This window comes from Phaethon aethereus, assembly GCF_964289735.1.
Source record: "Phaethon aethereus genome assembly, chromosome: Z".
In the NCBI taxonomy this organism is placed as follows: domain Eukaryota; kingdom Metazoa; phylum Chordata; class Aves; order Phaethontiformes; family Phaethontidae; genus Phaethon; species Phaethon aethereus.
The window spans coordinates 28334761-28352679 of NC_138577.1; the positions used below are offsets into that span (position 1 = coordinate 28334761).

At 38.8% G+C, this 17919-nt stretch overlaps 1 protein-coding gene across 1 annotated transcript in view; it reads right to left on the bottom strand.

Annotated features, from left to right (window-relative positions):
- Positions 1-17919, bottom strand: part of PDE8B (phosphodiesterase 8B) — a gene marked incomplete at both ends in the record, with an annotated part of 74982 nt that overhangs the window by 19884 nt on the left and 37179 nt on the right. The window contains 8 exons of the mRNA XM_082013696.1: positions 1450-1510; positions 2161-2249; positions 3955-4095; positions 4612-4690; positions 8445-8533; positions 13250-13307; positions 14975-15034; positions 16352-16542. Coding sequence (XP_081869822.1) covers positions 1450-1510; positions 2161-2249; positions 3955-4095; positions 4612-4690; positions 8445-8533; positions 13250-13307; positions 14975-15034; positions 16352-16542 — 768 coding nt within the window. The remainder of the gene's footprint in view (positions 1-1449; positions 1511-2160; positions 2250-3954; positions 4096-4611; positions 4691-8444; positions 8534-13249; positions 13308-14974; positions 15035-16351; positions 16543-17919) is intronic.

A 17919-nucleotide genomic window follows, 5' to 3' on the forward strand; every position in this document is an offset into this window, starting at 1 on the left:
GTTGGACGCACCTTGTTTTTTCCCCAATAGACCTTAAATCTCCAGACCATGCTTTCTATTAGGCTGTGGTCTTTAACCTTTGTGGTACATCTCTACGTCCATGGAGAACCCTTCAAAGGCCATATTGCCTGTGCTTACCAAATATGTACAGCTTCTCAGATCTATAGTTCATCGCGTTAGTGCTTTATTTACCAATAACTGCTCATGAACCAATACTAAAAATCCATGGTTTAGTTCTAAGATGAGGTCAGTTTAAAACATTTTGAGCCTTGTTTTTCAGTGGTAGACCTTCAAAAGTTCTTCCAAAAGTTGTGCAGATTTCTCCCTTGTTACTACCTGCCCCCACAAAAAATTCTGTAAGGGGAATGGTTTCAACAGTCAAATTTTACAGAATGCCACCTATGAGCTTCTTCCAATAAAAGAATTTTTCCAACAATGTGTTAATATTCAATATTGTTATACTGAAGTAGGGGCAACTAGGAATAGTAGTGACTTTCTAAATACCTTTTATGCCCAAGCGTCTTTAGCCACATCACGGGTAAAAGCACGTTAAAATTCTAAATAAACCAAGATACATAACCCCTCCACTAAAGAACACGGAAACATCTCATGTTTCCCAAGCACATCCTCAGTCTAAAACGTTGCCAGCTACTTCCTGTGCTCCACACTTTCTCTCTCACCGCTGCAGACCACAGGCTAAAGATAGTTTTCACTCCTTTGATCATAAAAGTCCAAACTTCTTTACTCTATGTGTCACGTACTCGCATATTTTTGAGGCAAAGCGTGTGATACGATCATTTGCTTCAGACACTTTCAGAGGGAGGGAACCAGGAGCAGATGACAGTAAAGAGCTGCCCATGCCACCAGCTGTGTTGCAGGACCTGCTCGGGTGGATAATGGCTGGACTGCAGAGACCGGGGTCAGCGGCTACGGCTGGTTTTCTTGGGTTATGGCTTGGGTTGCCCCCCTCCACAACACATGTTCTGATAAACATGCAATGTCTCAGGTCCTGCATGAAGGCTACACTTTATTCAAGAACCACACGTTGGAACCTTGTGACAGCTGAACATAGGTCATTATTAGACATAAGTACACGAGATCAGACCAGCAAGAGCAGCTCTAGAAAAGAGCCCCTGAACTCCCTTTGGACTACGGTCTATGCTGCACCACAGTATCACGGACTCAGCTGTCACAGCCACCCTCCAGAGAGCTAAAGCCTTTCTTTCTCCACTCAGCAGCCCTACATGGGAGAACAGCCCATGCAAATGCTGAAGTTTTCTTGCTTGCTCCAATTGCTAACAATCAATGAGAATCTTGTTGACAATATAGATTTCATCCTCTTGGGATGAAAATCCCAAGTTTTCCTCTTGGGAAAAATATGAATTTTTAAACCAAAAAAGTCAGTTTAGTAAAAGCAATGAAAATTACAATATGAAAGAAATACGATACCTGTTTGTTGTTTTCATTGGTACAATGCAGCCTTCTGAGGGACACAAAGTGTCTTATTTTCCTAGCAAGAGAGATAATCACTTGTTACCATATCAAATGGCGGAGAGATAATTGAAGTGGTACACTGCTGGTTTCTGAAGCAGAAGTCTCCACAGCCTCATGAAACAAGATGCCAAAGCCAACACCAAACAGACGACTGGGCGACGTGTGCCCCTTCAGGGTTACAGCTCTGTGTTTGTCCCAGGACACCTGATCTTTCTGCTCCTGCAGGGATTCACCTGCGCATCTGGGAGCAGAATTTGGCAACCTGCCCATGCTACACTGCAAAGGTTTTAGGACGTACACGCACGCACACAAGCAAGGGGGTTGCCTGGCTGCTGGTCCTTCCGGCTGACTGGGTAATGGTTTGGATACCTTCATAAAGAAATGCATGGCCGCATGAACCTAAACATCAGCTTGCAGGTATCTAGAGCAGCAACGCTATTAATTATTATGACTTTACACTTCTTTTAGGCAGCATATGACGATACCAAAATGGACAAAGGTCAGCAAAGAACACGACCTTCTCAACTTTCCTTATTCTGAAGCCAGCAGTTATATCATCACCCTACTACTAAATACATGGAGGTTCATGTCAAACTTACAGATGGGGAAAGCAGATAGAAGGCCCTAAGAACTAGAAAGAAATTATGTTCTGGGGAAATTAGTTACCCTCCTTGACCGATCACAGGTGTTATCTTCACTTGCTGCTGGATACTGTCTCCTGATTTTCTTCTCACATAGTAAACGCCTTGCCATTCCTAAGCAAAGACACACAACAGAGACCGCACCTAAGATTATATAGCTTGCAGTCAAATATTCATTTATTATTACATGGTCCTTACGTAATAAATAACTCCATATTATTTCATGGTTGCATTTTTTAAAATAGTGTAAAATGTATTAATACAGAGTAGCACTTTTAACAGGCATTTGCTAACGTAAGGACAGAGTAAATACGTTTTTCTTCTGAGAGAGTATACAATTTTTGCAAAGAACTTCAGGAATCATCTACTTTGAGGGGTTAGAAACATGCTTGCTAGGTACCACCATAAGCAGTGGTGGCTGCAACACATCTCCCCTGGGAGCAGCAGAACCAAAGTCTGGCTGTGAAGTTGTCAGTCGTCAAGAAATACGTATGCTAAATTTCAGAAGCCCGTGACCGAAGGAAGGTCAAGCAACCTTAGGTAACCTATAGCCTATTCTTACTCCACGACGGTTTTCCCATGACCATGGCTATCCAAGGCACTCTAGATCAGCAAAAGGAAGAAACAATTTCTTCATGGCATCTTTTATCCTGTTCTCGCATGCAAATGCCCATTTCTCTGACCGGCCACTCAATTTTCCCTCCATCCCTACTGCTTAAGAAAAGCATCAAGAGGACTGCAGGCTAACCAAGATCCATATATGCACCATCCTTAAACAGTCCACTGATGCAGAGATAAAAGCTATCCTTTGGTATGGATCGGAGAAGAAAGGAAGATAAAGCAGAAGGCTTCTCTCTCCTTACCACCTCAATGAGGAGAGGTTTTAAGGAGGGAACTACTTGGCAGCAGAGTAGGATGAAGCTAGAAAATGGGTGGAAGACACCTTCTCTGTCACAGACAAAGATGGGTGGATGCAGAAGACACACAGGGTCTTTAAGCAGGCAGTGCTAGCAGCTGGGCAGCCTGCATAAACAAGGAGGAGCAAAGCAAGGATGGCGTGTAGGTACTGCTAATGAACCAAGGTGACCCTGCCCACAACAATGACCCCCCAGATCTCTCATTGTTTCTGGAAGTGACTCAAAGGTTCAAGAACCCCTCAAAGTTCAGGAAGCAGAGGGTGAGATAGGGAAGGGTGACAGGTACTTCTGCAACCCATGAGAGATGGTATAAGAGACTGCTGCATGTATTAGGGGAACATATGGCCAGGAACATGTAGTGCTTTTGTGGCCCATCCACACCACAACAGGAGTTCACAGTGCACTGTAGATATCCTAACTATAGTTAGAGAAACAAAACCCACCGGGTGCTGATATATTTTAGTCACAACTGACTATGCCACATGGTGCTCAAAGCATGCAGTCAGTGAAGGCTCTGCAGTTACAACAGAACGGTTAAACCTTGTGGTTGGATGATGCAGCCACCTGAGAGACTGACTGAGGGACAAAGTGTTATGTTCCAACTAACAAAAGCTCCATGGGCTCTAAGCAAAACAGAAACACAGAAAATGTCCTTGTATTGATCTTAAGCCAACAGGTTTTTAGAGGAGTTCAGTCAGATCCTAAAAGCAAAGCTAAATAGATCTGTAGTCACTTGTCTGAGGCATGGGCTGTTGTGTTCCTAAGACATCTGAGGAGCAGAATTCTGGTCTTATGTGTGCACTCATGAAAACCACAGCTTGTGTTCTTGAACCTAGAGCATTAAAAATAAAGCAGAATAGAATTCTGAAGCAATTTAGCATGAGATTATTCTATTTGCTTACCTTTCCTTTTTTAATAAATGTGTTGATAGTGTCTAAAATATCTGCACAGTTTTTATCACTTTTTGGTAGTTCAGTAAGTTCCTTGCCAATAAGCTCTCCCTTATGATACCCCATCATCCGTTCAAAGGCTGGATTAACGTACTGCCAAAACAAAAAATACTGTAGGATAATATGAAAAAGAGCGTACTTAAAGGATAATTACTCACATACAACTATCAAAGTTATACTCTAAAGCCATAACCACACACACCTACAATTCAGAGTTTTTCACATATAAATACTATGTAACGGTAAAGCATCTTATTCAATTAAGGAGCTGAACAGAGAGGGTGATATGTAAACTGTTATCAGAAAGCACAGGAAGAGAACAAAACTCTTTACTGTACAGGTTATCCAGTTCTGCTACAGGTTTCATGCTGGTTTTACCATAAGCAACATTACCAAAAATTATCATCTAAATAAAATTACTGAAGGAAAAGTCTTAAAAATTCAGCAGGTGTTAATGTGCATCATCCAGAAATCAGGCAGTTCACTGCACAGAGCTTTCTAATGGGCAACAAAACTAAAATACTGAAATAGAATGGGAACTACTGCCAAAGATCTCTTTAGGGTTCCTCTCTCCATGTTCTACACAGTGGTTAACTTTTTTCCCCTTACCTGAATGACATGATCTTCACTGGTTATTTCTATAGCTTCCTGACAATGCTCTAATGCCGTAAATACTGCATTACAAGCCCTGAAATTAGCAAATGATTCACATTAGTTTTATTGTTAGAATGTTTTTCTTGCTATAAGTACATTATTATATTGTACTTATCAGTAGATGAATCACAAAGTAGCACGTTGTTTTGACTAAACCATGTCACTATCTCCATTATGATTTTTTTCACGAAATTCAGCTTCAGACATCCCCGTTGTTAATGTGTTTTTACTGCAGATCACATTGTAAAATTGCTCATGTGTACTGCAACATCTTAATAGTATATATCTTTCTCCAAACTTGCTCTAGACAGCAGGAACTAACAATTAGCAGTAAATATAACAAATGACTGTTACATCAGAAAAGAAAGATTTGTGACCGTTAAAGATAGGGAACGCAAAAATCACCACAGCAGTATACAAAGTTTTCAATACAGCAAATAGATCAGCACTGTCAAAGAAGCTGTAATACAACATAATTAGAGGAAACAATTTAAGCCATCTCAAAGTTCTAGTCAGGAAAATATCCGTTTTCCTGCTTCCAAGTAATAATTCAGAGACTTGATTTCCATACAACCTGGTCCTTATCAAGGGCCAAAATGATCTTAATTTCCCTTTTTTTTCAGGGCTGTCCTTGAACTAGAGCAGGAAAACTAAAGCCTTACCTTCTTGTTGCAAAATTTAAATTGCTTAAATTTAATTGCTTAATTTACACAGGATGTGATTAACATTAATACAGGCTCCTAATCCTAAAAAGAAAAAAAAAAAGAGTGCATACTAGAAAAGACAACCCAGGCATACTTGCTTTGATGGAGGTCAGTACTTCATCTTTGATTTGGACTAAACACAAACTAATTATCTTCTATGTACCTTCTATGCACCATCCATTAACATTCTTGTATAGTTATTACCTAAAAGGAATATCTTGCCCCCAGAACGCATAGTGGACTTTGAATTAGATACCAATGACTAGAGAATTAAGAAATACAGGACATTGCTAGTTATGCTTATCATGAAAGTAAGTCAAAGCAAATAGGATACACAGAGGCATACACGCAGCTGTGAGAATGAGGTTTTGTAGGAAAAAAGTGTTGTATACAGAAGACAACAGTAGTATTTCAGCTCATACAATAAAAGGAGCTCCCAAAGTAATTTTACAAGTGATTTTCTAGCAGTCCAAGCCAGCTCCAGAGTGTGATTTTGTGCTGTGTGAAACAACTAATTTATCTCGGTGATAGATGCCCGTCTCGTACGCCAGCTGCTATCAAATGTCATTACGTAAACTTTCTGCAAGAAAACACATAGCTATGTTTGCACTATTCAAACCTTAGTATTTGCATTTGATCTGGCAACCAACCCAGCAAAATCACAAGTTTAAATGGCCCGTGTCCTCTTTGATTAATACACACCTCCCACAGATGTCCAACCAAGCTTCAAACCAGAAGAGACTATACGGAAAAGCGGAGTCCCCATGTGGAATGGAAAGACACTTTTGACCACTGACATGACCTTATACACTGCTTTCTTGGGCTAGTCCTACTTTTTTACCATGTTCCTCTTCTACCTGAACACCTGAAATATCCTGGTTTTAATTCCATCAATTAACTTTCTGAAAATACGCTCTCTTCCGCCTCACTTTTACAAAGCTGTATAGAAGACTGAGACAGCAGAGATCAGAGACCCAGTGTTATAGACATACAGTGCAATACTTTTTTCCTCACTTAATTAAACCAATGGATGAAAACAAATTATAACCAAAGAGCATTACCAAACACTAGTTCTGCTTAGTTTTTAATGGCAAATTCATTTAGGGCACCTGCCTGGTCAGGCAGAGGTAGGGAGAAATCCTCTGTTGCAAGACATCAGCTTCTCCACGTTACAAATACGCTTCTTCAGAAAGCTTATCTTTTAAAAGGCTACTTCATGCCCCCAGATGTTAGTGCAAATATTCCTCATAAGCGTTGTTTGTGATTGTTACCTGACAATGAGTATTTAACTGTTTAACTATCCTGGGCCTGCATCTGTTAAAGTCTTTAAACTACTTAAATATTCTGAGACTGCATCTGGCAGAGGCAGTAGCAAACCCCAAAATACCACCTTTCTTTTTATAGTATTGTGCAATGCTGCCAAAGGTTCCCAAAACAGTCATGTTCAGAAATGATGTGAATATATATATAAACATAAATACATATAATGTGTATTACCAATATACAAAAGACATGATAACACAAAATACATTTTAAATAATGTTATTATTACATAAATTAAAAGGAAGTAGGCTCACAGTTTATGTAACTACATTCAAGAGAGCAAAAGCAAACAGAATTACAAGTGGGTGGTATACTCCTGTTTCCATAAACAATACGGATGAAAGAACTGTCAGTAGATTAAATGCTGCTGGGGACTGACGTTGTTTCCTTCCAATTTTAATGAATTTTAAGATTTTTTCAGTGATTGATATTAATGAACTTGCAGAAAAATATGGTAGCCAGTATGAATCATGCTCCTTGTGTTGGACTTCTAATTATCTGCATTCATAATTGATACCACTCCTGTAGAGATGCTCAGATGGTATTTGCATCTTGTTCTTGAAATGAAACATAAACTACAAGCATTTTGTGTATGAATGACAGCTTAACCTTCCTATATAAAACTGATGTTTCTGATCTATGCTAGCTTAATTGAGAAGTCATTCATTTTATGTTGCATTTACAACTGAACAACAAAGTCAGGACCACCATAGCACTTAATTAACTTCTAAAATTTTGCAGCTGCTTTATTTTCCTGATAAGTTTTGGAAAACACCTATTGAAAATTGTGTAAGTCCAAATTCTATTTTTCTCCCTGAAAATTTTACTGTAATCACTTTACATGTAGTCACTTTGGGATCAGTTTGCAAAGAAAATCTTAGAAAAATCTACTTCTTAAATAGAGGCACTGAAACCTGTAGAGAATTGATACTATTTTCTGTAGATGGAACTGGAACTAATTTATAACAACCAGGAAATTACATCTTCTCAGCATGATGCTCAACTTCATGGGCTTTTTTTTCCAAACTTATTTAAATGTGTGTATAAGCACCTGTATTAAGTACAAAATTAGTCACATTAAAGAAAAAGTGATAAGGAAATTAAAGTCATTTAAATTCTCACTAAGATAAAAAACTGTGCTCCTGGTCCACCAAGTGTTTCCCATGCAAGAAAATAAAATCTCAGGGTATGAAGAGCCAGATCAAGATTGCATTCAGCTCAACCTATAAAATATGAAATCTCACACACATGAGATCACGAATGACTTCGTGAAGACTTATAAATTTGCAACCCATAAACCTTACACACAAGACAGGAATTTTAAAATGCTGCCCTTTCAATTAAATGAGCCAAAGCTGTTGCTCTGCAGTATTTCGGCTAAAGGGTCTTGCCCTGCCTGTAATGCTGGTAGTGATGGCTGCTAGAATGTTGCCAGTTCAATATGGGCACCTCAAGACATACAGGACATAAGCAAGCATCAGAATGAAGGTCATGTTCTGCACTTTGCATTAAGGAAAGCCATCATTTAAACCACCAGTGAATGAAGCACACACAGACCAAGCCCTCTCAGGGTACCAGTTACTAAGGCACTTTAGTTTGTCCTTTACAAAATAACAGAAGAAGGAAATAAGGGTATAGTATATTAGTTAACACACAGATGCAAAGCACATATATGAGTAGCTGGGAAGAAGCAGAAAGTAACCTGATACGATTATGTAGACCAAGCAGTTGACGTGTGCAGTTTCTTACACTTCTACATACCGTAATTTGAACTGAGATCGCACTTCCCCATGTTCTATTTGAACCAGTTCATTGTAACAAGCAGTTATGCTGCTATTCTCCATGAATTGCTGGAAGACAAATCAAGAGTGCATGAAATAGATTGGAATGGTTGTAAACCGTTATTTCTGTTCCTGCATCTAAAACTCTAACCTTATAAAGAGAGCGGGCACGAGTCCAGCAAAGGGCCACAAAGGTGATTAAGCATCACTCCCGTGCGGACAGGCTGAGAGAGCTGGGACTGCCCAGCCTGGAGAAGAGAAGGCTCAAGGGGCAATCTCATCAAGGTCTATAAATATCTGAAGAGAGAGTGTAAGAACATGGAGCCAGCCTCTTTGCAGTGGTGCTCAGTGACAGGATCAGAGGCAATGGGCACAAACAGAAACACAGGAGGTTCCTGCTGAACCTCAGGGAACACTTTTTGTACTGTGAGGGTGACTGAGCACTGGCACGGGTTGCCCAGGGAAGTTACGGAGTCTCTTCAAAAGTTGTGTGGGCGTGGTCCTGGGCAACCTGCTTGAGCAGGAAGGTTGGGTAAGATGACCTCTAGAGGTCTCTTCCAACCTCAGCCATCCTGTGATTCCGTAAAAATAAAAGGCTTTAGTTGTACCTTTTGTGTTCAGTAATCATCTTTTCCCCAGGATTAGTCTTCTAGTTCTGAAGACAACATGGCTATATAAATACAATGCAAGTACAAAAATATGCTAAAACCTCAACTGTGAATTTTCCCATTTGGTTTTAGCAACTCAGTTAGAAACAGATAATAAAAAAAACCCCCAAACACAGTCTCACACAAAAGCAGTATTGCCTTGATGTTTAATTTTGAATGCTGTCCTTAATTCAGAATGGAAATGGAATACCTTAGAGATGGTAAAAAAAAAAAAAAGATATTTGGCATTTCATTTGTTTTCAAGCAAATATTTCAGCTGAAGCTCAGAAGGTGAAGTAACTTTACTCCACAATTAACCTCACCAAGCTGCCACTGTGAACTCAGAAATGCAGAAAAGTATACAAAGTAAGGACCATGCTGACAACAGTTAACAAACTTTTATATACTCCAGACAGGAGAGAATGTCCTCTCTGTTAGGCAAAGGTAGTAAGCTGAAAGGTCTTGTGCTTGGTCATGCTGAAATGAAAAACTTTATGTTCACACAAAAGAAGTAGATTCTCTGACTTCAGTTAAAGTTTACTGCTCATTAGTAAACTTCTGCTATGAAGAGCTAAATCAGTCCTTTAGAAATACATGCGCTGACTCTAGTTTTCACAGAAAATACCCTGTGTTGTCACTAGTGCGCACAGCACAGCTGCATGTAGAGTCAAGAGGCAGCACTCAAACATCCAAGGAACAAAGAACGGCTTTAAAGAAATCTACGCTTCTCTCCTGTATGAAAAATTGTGGTTTGGGGATCAATAACTTCATCCCAAGCTGCCAGCAAGATGGCAAAAATAAAATTAAGAATATCTGTTGACATGGGTCTGTTTCATTCCCTAATGTTAAGATCTTAAAGTATTTCTGTAACCCTCACTTCACACACTAAGTGAATTCATGGGAAACCAAAAGGCTCAATATCAAGTTGGCAGACGCAAAGGTGCAAATGATGTTGTGTTTTTGCATAACAAACTGCCTGCAAACCAACTTGTCTTCTGCAGCACTGTAGATTTAAATTTTAATTTTTAGGGTGCTCTTTTAAATATTCAAATATGCTTGTGCTAAATTTAAAACAATATAAAAAGAAATCTATCAACAATATACAACTTAACAATGATGGCAACCTATTTTACAAACTAAACTTACTAGAACATACTAAAGGCTCTTTATAAACTGAATTTTAAAGTAGTGCTGTTTACTGACAAAAATCAACCACTATCTTGGCACAAATCTTTGGCTAAGAACCAAGAATTGCAGCTTGTTGAAATGCTAAACCTGCTCTTAACTGTTGTATAGTCTTCTGCAGATGCACAGAATATTTTTATTTAAGTTTATAGTACTAATGCCATTCATTCACTGGCTCACTCAAAGCTGAGAAATCAATTTGGACCTGAAAAAAAAAATGGAAACATTTCCTTTTTCTAATGTGCATCTAAATGAGGCACAAGAAGATGAAGATCTATTAACTCTCAAATATTAGAAGGCAGACAACAATACTTTCCTTTCAAAAAGTTTAGTATTTATAGAGTACATTTTGATTTAACTAACATATACACTTAAATTACATTTTACTTCATTGTAATTGGATTCCAGTGTTGTCCTATACAGAACTTGACACAAGCCACAAGAGTCATCAGATAGTAGGAATGCATTATTCTTCTTGCTTAGCAAGAAGCACTAGGTTTAATATTAAGATTTATTTTGTTGCAAACCATAAAGCTTTAATAGTAACTGGTCAATGAGAGTCAACATTTGTTCAGGAAAAGAAATAAAGTTCAAAATACAAGACAAGATTGTAATTGAGTAACTGCAAACATCAAGGTCTCTGGTTGCTAGTTTATATCATAGTTAAAAATCAGACAAGAAGCCAAATCACTTATTTAAATCAGTCCATCCTAAGTAGGCCATCACTATTAGATTTATGAGTCTGAGAGAAAAAAAATAATCTGCATAATAAATGTACTGCATTAACAATACCATTAATAAACAAACACAAAAGCTGTTAATGATATAGGAAAAAAAAAATCAGAAGCTGTAATAAAATAGACTTTCTTGAGAAAGAGGAAGAAAAATCAGAAATAACTCAACATGAAGGAAAATACCAAAGGAATTAATAAAATTAACAGAAAAGATACCCAAAATCTCTCTCTGTTCATAAGGTCTTTCAGGGATCATAGTGAACCCGATCTGGATAGTGATCAATCATCACTGATTTCATTAGAAGAAATGAAAAGTCATTTCTTTAGGACTACTTACAATATATATTATAGCTACACATAAACATAGAAAGTTATTACTCTAACATAAGTACATTTGAAGGCAACAGAACATTTTAAAATCGAATAATTCACTGCATGAAAAAAAAATTATGGTTATTTGCAAGTGTATTCCCCAAAAAAGGTTAAAGGAGTTCTTTGGAATCTTTAGATCCAAGCCTGAGATAAAAAGTCTGGTTTTGTCTGCAAAACTCTACAAAAGGTGACAGACGAATTGGCTAGAAGTTCAGGCTCTTTACTAATCAAGTTGGAGATGCATTTAGAAGACAGGTACCACCAGACACCACAATTGCATTCAGTGTTTTGTCAAGGGAGGAGGAGGAAGACAATGAGCAAAAATAGGACAAACGCTGATATGATGAATAGTGATAATGCAAAATCGAGCTACCAGAAAGGTTGGACTGTAAATATAAAAACAGTGAAAAGAAACTTTCAATTTGAACAGATACTATTTTCCAAAAATAAATTTCATTTTGCTGCTGACGAAGAGATTCCCTGCAAATTCTGTCTCTCTATTTGAAGAAGGGTATTTTTAAACCTTTCTCTGTGCGTGTGTGGGTTTTTTTGTGTTAATGGATTCACTCCCTACTGATCCCCATCCAAGCAGAAATAATTCCTATGTCCACCCCACTGCAAAAATGGCATCTTTGATGTCAGATGTGTTTTAAAGCCTTGAAAATAATTCCAATATGGAATATTATGGAAGCTCTCTGATCCATTTGGGACAGCTAGAGGGAATGGTTAGAGCAGCTGTCAGGTGCAAAAAGATTTTACTTTCCTGGGCAGACGGTGTGCCACTGAGGTGTGTCTCAGAGTCGCACAGTGTCTCCTCTAGCTCTACTCCTCAGTACAACACCTACAGTTATAATCTAGCCCACAAAACATATTGTCCTGCATTGTTTTTAAATGAAACAGCAGACCTGAGAAGAAATAGATTTCTTTGAAAAATATTAAACCCTTTATTTCTTTTTTGAGAGAGAGAAGGAGAGGGAGAAAACTACGCTAAGTGCCTGGGTTAATTCCCTTCCTTCTCTCATTTTCCTTACTACAATTAATTGTCCTAACTATATATAGTTAATGCTCCCTAACTACAGTGTCTGCTGACATGCTTCTATCACTTCAGTACATAACCTTCCTTATGAAGAGCTAACTTTAATATTACAGCTGATTTATATTACATTAACATAACATTAGTATCCATCCAAAGACGTTGACACAAAGGTTGGAAGAGGGTAAGCAACCGAACCTAGATTTTCAGAGCTGAGAACTCCTGCCTTTCTGCTCTCTCCTACAAAGCTGTTTTGAGAAACAGTACGAACAGTTATCTTCCCTTCCGCTGCCTGTACAGGAGAGCCTCTAATGCTGCCCCGGGAAGGATGGGCGCAAGCCAACGCAACAGACCTGATGATCAAAAAAAAAAAAAATTCTTCAACACATCAGGAAGGGCTGGATTAGGCTGGTAGTCCCTTTAGAAGAGGAATCCCAGCAGTCTGAGGCACACAGAGATGTCTGGGTGATTAGTCAGCATGCTGCAATATGCAGCATATATTAATCAGGGTCCCCCATCATTGTTTTTTTAATGCAGTCATAAACAACACCCACCACCCACCCAGACCACAAGAAATTAATCACAGTATTCCTGCTTATTCTGGAAGGATTAGCTAGGTCATGGATTCTGTTATTTCACACACTTCTTGGATACACTGTTGAAAAGAAAAGAATACCCAATCAACTACCACTGGTTTCTCATCAATAAATTTTTGACAGCAGCAAATGTATAGTTTTCAATTTGAGGAAGTAGAAGTGTCTGTAATTTATGAAGCAATTATGGTTACTATATTAAATATGTAATTTATACATACCCTATCAAAGCCTGCATTAAGAAGAGGAAGAACAGAAGTCTCTTCTTGGTCAGCAGATCTACAAAACAAAATCATAGAATCATAGAATTGTTTACATTGGAGAAGACCCTTAAGATCATCAATTCCAACTGTTAACCTAACACTGACAAGTCCACCACTAAACCATGTCCCTAAGCACCATGTAAACATGTCTTTTAAACACCTCCAGTGGTGGTGACTCAACCACTTCCCTGGGCAGCCTGTTACAATGCTTGACAACCCTTTCGCTGAAGAAATTTTACTTAATATCCAATGTAAACCTCCCCTGGTGCAACTTGAGGCCATTTCCTCTTGTCCTGTTGCTTGTTACTCGGGAGAAGAGACCAACACCCTCCTCGCTATAACCTCCTTTCAGGTAGTTGTAGGGAGCGATAAGGTCTCCCCTCAGCCTCCTTTTTTCCCTGTTAAACAACCCCAGTTCCCTCAGCCGCTCCTCATAAGACTTGTGCTCCAGACCCCTCACCAGCTTTGCTGCCCTTCTCTGGACACGCTCCAGCACTTCAGTATCTTTCTTGTAGTGAGGGGCCCAAAACTGAACACAGGATTCGAGGTGCGGCCTCACCAGTGCCAAGTGGTCACTTCCCTACTCCTGCTGGCCACACTATTTCTGATACAGGCCAGGACACTGTTGGCCTTCTTGGCCACCTGGGCACACTGCCGGCTCATGTTCAGCTGGCTGTCAACCAGCACCCCCAGGTCCTTTTCCACCGGGCAGCTCTCCAGCCACTCCTCCCCAAGCCTGTAGCATTGCGTGAGGTTATTGTGACCCAAGTGCAGGACCCAGCGCTCAGCCTTGTTGAACCTCATACAATTGGCCTCAGCCCATCGATCCCTCTGTAGATTGTTCCTACCCTCGAGCAAATCAACACTCCTGCCCAACAGGGTGTTGTCTGCAAGCTTACTGAGGGTGCGCTCGTTCCCCTCATCCAGATCATTGATAAAGATATTAAACAGAACTGGTATGTTGCATGGTCACACATTTAAGAATTAAATGGTATCAATTTGACAGTTTCCTAAACATAATGAATGCAGTGAGAACACTCTTGTGTAAAATACATACACAAAATCATACTATTGCAGAAGTTGATGCTATAATCTTCTTTTATAGGTGTTTTCAGCTATTACTACAACCTGACAGTTATTCCTACAGCAAACCTGACAGATACTCTACACAAGTCCTGTGTCTCTTCACAGACAAACAAGGGCATTCCAAAAAGAAAGCGTGAAGAGGAAAAAAGACACCCTCTGATATCGTATGAGAAAAAATCTAAAAAAGTGGTATTAATTAAAAGGTGAAGCAAGTTGTAAAGTCTTGCTCAGCAGCAAAATTAGTCTATTTTGTAATCTTGGCAGTTTGATATAGTTATTTCCTTTAGGAAGTAATATACAGTTTTCTATATTTTTCTTTTAGAAACTGACACATAGCTTTCTATTTTTTCTTAGTATACAAGCCATTACGTTATGATCCTCTGAAGGTGACAGGGATTGTACTAGTCTGTATAAATGGAAAATTATCAAATACTTAAATAGTCCTTATAAAACATCACTAACCCATTATCAGGTAAAATAATATCAAGCTCACTCTACAACGCTTGTTGGTAAGATACTTTCTGTTATTAAATAACTATTATGCATAAAATTCTTGTAAAGTAAAAGAAAAATCTTTCACAAAACAGTAATACTTACGTGTGTGGAACCACAGCAAGTATTACACTGTGCTCTGATGGTTTTGTGGCACGAATAGATCTGAGGAAACAAAAATTTCTCAGTTGCACCACAAACTTTCTCAGTGTTACTCTAAGTATCTTCACAGGCAATATAAATGAAAACCAGGACTGAAAGACACCATCAAGTCTACAAAATAGGGTATCACACTGCCAAAACCTACCTATCACCACTTAGACAATCCATTTCCATTTTGCTACTAGATTCTTCAGATTTTGCTCAATGCAGTGAAGAGGCAAGAGCTCCAAAAACACAGGGCATGAACAGCAGCTCTTCAAATCCACTTTTATAACCAAGCAAAGGTTTGCCCTGTTTACTTAGCTTATTTGGGGCAGACTGCCCTGAATGCATGGGTTGAGAAAGATCAGTCTATACAATGCATTTTCAATACGCATCAGCTAATTTAAACAAGAATCTCCCGCACCTTCTCCCAGATTTACCATTGCCCTTCTAGATATTGTAAAATATTCTTTAGAGGGTGGGAAGTGCTTTGGGGGCATGCAAGTAAGAGAAGACGGTATAGCAAATGCATATGATAGACTATAATTTATGAAATGTTGAATAAACAAAATCTTACCACTTTGCCTATTTTTGAGAAACTGAAAAAAACATGTCCAACTGTCAGAAGAACACTCCATTCACCTTTTAATGGCTAAAGATAACTTTTTTCAGTCGTGTCACACTGTCCTGAGTAAACAGTCTTCATATTTATCTGTTGGTCTTTTAAAAGAACTTCCATCAGCCCAAGTATTTGAGCTTTAAAATGCTCCTTGTCCTAACCACGGCAAATTTCAGCTCATGACTGACTGAGAAGCACAATATGGTGTATGGTGCAAAATGTATGTTTCAGCTGAAACAGTGTATTTTAGCAAAAAATCCCAATACTAAGCACTTGCAACCTTAGAGCTGCTAAGACAGAGTCATGTGGACCACAAGAGTGATGTGAACTTTTGTGAAGAGCTGGCAGTGCCTGACCCAGTGGACAAACACATACGTTCCTTTGAAGCCCTGCAGCTTCAGACTTTGCTGCAGCAGTAACCCAGGAAAGAAGAAGGCACAGAAAGCAGGGAATAATTTCACAGCAGCTCTGACTTATGCTCTGATAGAAGCCCAGGACCTAAAGAGACAATTCTACAATTCAGCTTTGCCAAAAGCGTATTTTTCATATGGTTCTTAGAGACGGTTATGCAAACCTCCTGGCCTCAGTCCCCAAACTTCCATTTTACTATAATTGGGGGGTGGGAAGTGTTTTTCTATTTTTTATTTTTAAAATTAGGAGGTTTGGCTTTGTGCAATATATTCTGAAGTTCAAGAGAAGAATAAGGTCCTTTAGGTTACCTGCAGATATCTTCCGCATCAAAGTATCTGGAGTTCCTGTGATCTATAACAATTATTTCCTGGTGCTTATCAAGAAAACACTCAAGCGCTGACTCTGGAGTCCGGGCAATATTGCACTTGTATCCAGCTCTGTCACAAGCCCACCAGAAACCATCACTTTGGTTGTCTTCTTTTGCAAAGATCAGCAAAACCTGCAAAGCATGCAAAACAGTGGCACCACATTAAACATAGAAAACATTACTCTGGATGCTGCAAATCTTAACAAACATTTCTGCTACATGAAAGACTGAGTCTACTTTGAAAGTGGGAAGACTAAACTACAGACTGCAAAACAGCTGATGCAGTAGCACAATTTTATTAATGGATAGAGTGATTATCAATAGATAATCAACAGTTAACTGCACAGGACTGATATTTAGGGCAAAACCAGCTGCCAGATGACGAGTCCCTTCTAACTCATAGTCAAATTCAATCAGCAGCTACTCAGAGTTTGTGGCTACGTGTTCAAACATCATTGCCACTCTCATTGGGAAAATCCAGATACACACATTTTTAATTGTAATGAACTGTCTGGGATGCAACTGCCTTAATTATTGCTCTTCAGGGACAAACAATTAACACAGTTTTATTCATTATTTCTCCTTTGATGTACAACACAATGGAATTAAACCATGCTCTTTCAAAACTGAAAAGAACAACTGACAAACAGGTATGGACAGAGCTGTGTAGCGAAAAAAAATGATTCAAACATCATAATTTTTGCCCAATAAATTGTCCCTAATGATGTAAATACACGAGGTAGTTTTGGCAACTTCACGTGAACACTTAAGGAACCGCTTACACGAGATCAGGTAAGATGTGTGCCAAGGCGCTCTTCTTAAAATCAAATCGATGCTATAGGAAGTCTGTTTGCTAACTGAGACAGAGAATGTAGGCTGAAAACAGCTGTATTTGTGTGCTGCTTGTGTGAAAGCAAGAGTGTTTTTAGGAGAGACCAAACTTTTCATCCTTGCACTATAATACATATATTATCAGCATACAAATTACACAGATAGGAACACAAGTCATGTAGAAAATCCCCTTCACAATTTGTACATATTTACCATAGCAACTGATTACTAACCATGCCACCCTGTGTGACAGATGAAGAAAAAGGTTAATTTAGTGCAAATATGCTGTGAAAAAGAAAGGCCTCAAAAAGTCAAGTTTATCCACAGCTATTCAATACATGGAAAGGCAGCAGAGAATAATCTGTCTATTTGTATAAGCAAAATCTTGTCCATTTCACAAATAAAAGTCACCCCCTGACTTCACTGATCAGTACAATATGGTTCAGAAAATAATGATTCAGGGGGATGGGACTTTTTTTTATATCTTTCTTCTCTCAGAGTTTTGAAATAAAATTATTGCAAAATGCCATCATTTACCTGCTGTAAAATAATGGACCTTAATTAAATCACCCAATCTCCCACTGGTAGCTAATTATCAGTGTGTGAACCCTTCTGAGAATATTAACTTTAGAAGTTGTTTTAAACTATTACCACCATGCATTCCAACTAACATTTGTA